This window comes from Acanthisitta chloris, unplaced genomic scaffold, assembly GCF_000695815.1.
Source record: "Acanthisitta chloris isolate BGI_N310 unplaced genomic scaffold, ASM69581v1 scaffold20138, whole genome shotgun sequence".
Classification (NCBI taxonomy): domain Eukaryota; kingdom Metazoa; phylum Chordata; class Aves; order Passeriformes; family Acanthisittidae; genus Acanthisitta; species Acanthisitta chloris.
The window spans coordinates 1-4,451 of NW_008688886.1; the positions used below are offsets into that span (position 1 = coordinate 1).

Consider the following 4,451-nt stretch of genomic DNA (forward strand, 5'->3'; position numbering starts at 1 on the left):
CCACATATACGCGCGCGGGCAGCTTTCGCCTTTCCATGCAGATGCAATCGGGGAAAAAAAAAGGCCGTGCACGACAATGCTACATCATGAAAAGCTGACGTCTACTCAGAAGCCCGGGTTCAAAATCTGTCCCCCCTCCTCCCGGCATACATATATCCTTGCAGGGAAGCACTAGCTGTCGCTTTTCTTCCAGTCTTCCTTTTGACTTCTCTTTGTGCAAGACTATATTAGCTAAACATGCATCAAGGAAGGGAAGATGAAAAGAAAAAAAAAAGGCAGAAAAAAAGCAGCCTGGGTGAAATAAGCTCTTCCACATGCAGCCAGGTAGGGAATAGCTTTGTCTGGAGGGGCACGCTGACAGGGAGGAGAGGCTGGGGTCCCCCCACCTCCCCATAAGCTCACCTTTACGATTTCTTCTCAGCCCTGAGATAAAACTAGAATTTTGTCAATGTCCTCTGGAGTTAAAGATCTCCGCACACTCGTAGGTGCTCGATTAAAAAAAAAAAAAAAAAAAAAAAAAGTTGTGTTTCTGGGAGGGGGCAGTGGGAAAACCTTAATAGTAATTTGCTTCCTCAGTCTATGCAGCTCCTCAGTCAACTGAAACCACTCGTTCAAGACAGCAACAATCCAGATATACTAGCAAGTCATAAAACTGAACAAAAGCCGACAAACCTTAGAGCACCATCGCTATATGGCCCAGACAAATTACGACCGTCTAGGTAATATTTAAATAGATTCCTAAAGTAATTGCAGGGGGTTTAGGCAACTATTCCTGTTGTAAAAGTTCTTGAAGACATAAAGTAGAACCTGAGGATAAACAGTCACAAAAAGAGGTAAAATTAAAAGGATTCATTCCACGGGTTTTTATTCTTCTATGAGAACATAAACATCGTCTTTTTCACGCACAGCAGCATTACAATATTAATTTATTCCGATTTAAGGTAAGAACTAGATATAGCTAGAACTAACATTTATAATAACGATAGAATGCATTTGCTTAAAACAGTATCGGCATTTTAATAATAATAGACATTTATCCATATCTGTATTTATAGCTTTTCCCCTTTTTTTTCTTTTTAAATTTTTCACCTATATGTTTGACCCTTTAATGCATGTAACTTCACAGTATAAAGGAGGACGAACACGTTCTCCCTCGCCATCTCAGACTCTGGCTCAGAAAGTCTTTCTTATGTTCAGGATATATACTTTTCAGTGAAATTAGTGAGGAAAAAAGTGACAATTTTCTTCTCAAGGGGGAATTTCTGTGTGCTTGTCATGCGTTACCAACGGCAACGTTACTTATAGACACAAAACAAAAATCACTAATTCCACATATTTAAGCAAAACTACATTAAGTAAATATCTACAACCAGCAAGAGAAATTCGGAGGTAAGTGTAATAATTTAGTCCATGAGCAAAACGAACTCTTTTATACCTTTAAAGAGAAGAGATTTCATTTTCCTGGCCAATTTTAAAGCTGTAATATTGACTTCTAAGGTAAATTAAATTTTTTTTAAAAAAAAAAGAAGAAAAGAACCCCTCTTAACACCCGTTCCCGTGAAGTCCTTTTAAAGGATGCCTGCATTTCATTATTGTAAGTCCTGCTTTTCGAAGAAAAAAGGGGGAGGGGGAGAAAAGGAAAACAGAGGGGAGGAAGCTCTAAGTATATAGAAATATGGCAAGGCTTAAATTCTTCATTGTGCAGCTACATTCAGTCCAAGTTACAGCACTTTTAATTTAAAATAATGTACCTTTAGCCAAAATTGTTTACTTTTCAGAAGAGACATAGGGGAAAACATATTTGCAGCTCCTGAAATTGTTATTTTTGTGTTTCAAAGCTTAGAGGAACACAACGGCCCCGGGGAAGACTGAAAGAAGAGGGGAGATTCACGCACGGCATTTTGTGCATTAGCGTTGCTTTAGTCAGCACTTTTAATTTAAAATAATGTACCTTTAGCCAAAATTGTTTACTTTTCAGAAGAGACATAGGGGAAAACATATTTGCAGCTCCTGAAATTGTTATTTTTGTGTTTCAAAGCTTAGAGGAACACAACGGCCCCGGGGAAGACTGAAAGAAGAGGGGAGATTCACGCACGGCATTTTGTGCATTAGCGTTGCTTTAGTTTAGTACTCTTAAGAGGTTAAGGACATATTGAGAGCGTCTAAAATGGTTAATCCATACAGGTGTGGATTACTATAGCCTAGGAAAATGATACTGGCTCTTTAAACCATAAAGATGTGTTTATAGGTTCATCAAGAGAAATTAAAGTTGGCTGTGAGCTCCCGAATCCTATTCTCTCTGTTCATTTTCTTCAGTTTCATTCTGCGGTTCTGAAACCAGATTTTAACTTGTCTGTCTGTGAGGTGGACTGTGCGGCTGATCTCTAGGCGACGCTCACGAGTCAGGTACATATTGAATAGAAACTCCTTTTCCAGCTCGAGAGTTTGATGCTTGGTATAGGGGCACCGTTTCTTTCTGCCACTTTTTGCCGTGAGCCAGTTTGCCGCATTTTCTCCTTTTGAATTGCCTAGTTTTGAGAAAGTAAAAAATGGACGTTACCAGCGGGTAGGAGGCAAAGAGCTGGGGGGAAAGGGTGGAAGGAGCTTCTGTGTGTATCCGTCTGTGTGTGTGTACAGTCAGCTCGCTCCACCAGCTGCGGGGAGTTGGAATGTGGGGTATCCTTGTGGGAACCGAGAGCTTCAAAGCGGTTTCCCAAAGGGGCTGAATCTACCCGGAAAAAGACTGCCACTACTCAAAAAGCACCGGACAGCCACCGTCGAGGAAGTGTGTCCCGCCATGTAGTTCATCTCTGACACCCCAAAACAGGCTTCTACCCTCTTCCTGTCGGCCACTCCGAGCCCACTGTTACTGGGGGCAGCTTGATGAACGGCCTGGAGTCTTATTTCCTACGCCTCAGGCACCTGCTTTCAAAAAAACCCCAAAGCCTCCGGATCCGAACTTTCTAAGTGTGCTCTGGAGGTGTAAACGAGGTGAGCTGGGGAGCCAAAGGCTCCCTGCCTTCAGCCCCTGCCTTCTCGGAGTGCTTCGACACGGCCCTCTCTTTTCCAACACTTAGGGGAAGAAAAACTACAGTAATAATAAAAACTTTTCAATGTGTTTATTCCTATCAATGGAACTGGCCGGGAAAGAGGCAACACCGATCCCTTGATGGCTCGGAGTGGTTAGTGGTTTGGGGTTGGCTCTCTAGTAGTTTTTTTCTTTCCCTCTTTTTTTTTTTTATTTTTTTTTTAAAATATTTTTTCCAATGGGGCGCCTGAAAGGAATAACAGGGCATCTGACATATGGACGGAGAGAAGCTCCTGAAAAGTCTGCCACCCGGGGAAGGGGAATTAGTTTTTTGCCATGGGGACCCGAAAGGGAGATAAATAAGGAAATGTATAAATAACAGCTCTGTTATCTAGTGTAGACGCTGAAGGATATTCGCGGTGCATTCATCAGTCTAATTTGATAGCAGCTCATAGATGGCACATTTCAGCGCGGCTGTTATTCCGAAAAGCATTCTGGATCGTAAAATATAACTTACCGCGTTAATAGGTTTATTTATTGGCACTGCTTATTGCTTATTTTGGATGCTTTACAAACATCTCTGTTATCTGGTAGGCAACTTCACATCACAGGGGAAAGATTGATCTTGTTTTTCTATATGTTTAAGCAGCATGCAGGCTAAAGTTGCCCATAGCGGAGGCTCTAAGGGTTTTAAACTATAGGATGGACATTAATTTTTACGGCAACCCCATGCCCGAATATTACAAAGTTCACAAGGTCAGTCTGAGCAGCGCTTCTTGGCAGCCCCGCGGGGCAGCTGGGATCCTCCTTTCACATCGCGATGCCACTCTGATCCGCAACAGCTTTTTTTTTTCTTTCTTTTTTTTTTTTCCCTTTTTAATCATCACCGTCACCATCATCATTCGCTTACCTACGGGATCTTTCTCGGGAGAAGCTTTGCTGCTCTCTGACGGAGCTGGAGAGAGCTCCTCTGCGGTGGAAGATGAAGCCTGAGTCTCGTCCTCCCTCTGGGTGACGCACGCCAAAGGGCTGGGGGAACGCTCCTCGTCCTCCTTCCTCCCCGCGTCCGGGACGGGAGGCAAAGATGGAGGCGTCTGGAAGCGGCCGGGGGGCTGCGGAGGGAAGGGGGCAGCCCCGGCCGGCCCCGCGCCGTAGTTCTTGGAGGTGCCATAAGCCTGGGAGAGGCGGAAATAGCCCGGGACCGGGACCCCACCGCCGCCGCCGGCCGAGCTGACCTCGGCGCTCAGCCGGGGAAAGGGAGCGAGGTCTGTGCCGGCCGAGCCCTTGGGGCATTTCTCTGAGTCATAGAGGCAGTAGGAGCTCTCCTCCTTAATGCTTGGAGCGAAGGAGCACGAGGTGGCCTGCTGGCTCTCCGGCTCTTCCATGCGACAGGACCGGGGGGGTTCTAGCCACCCTTCCATCC

At 44.7% G+C, this 4,451-nt stretch overlaps 1 protein-coding gene across 1 annotated transcript in view; it reads right to left on the bottom strand.

The window, feature by feature from the left end:
- Positions 1-2,253: 2,253 nt before the first annotated feature.
- HOXA10 (homeobox A10) overlaps positions 2,254-4,451 on the bottom strand; it is a 2,533-nt gene continuing 335 nt past the window's right edge. The window contains exons 2-3 of the mRNA XM_009081212.1: positions 3,939-4,451; positions 2,254-2,528 (exon numbers count right to left, since the gene is read on the bottom strand). Coding sequence (XP_009079460.1) covers positions 2,254-2,528; positions 3,939-4,451 — 788 coding nt within the window. The remainder of the gene's footprint in view (positions 2,529-3,938) is intronic.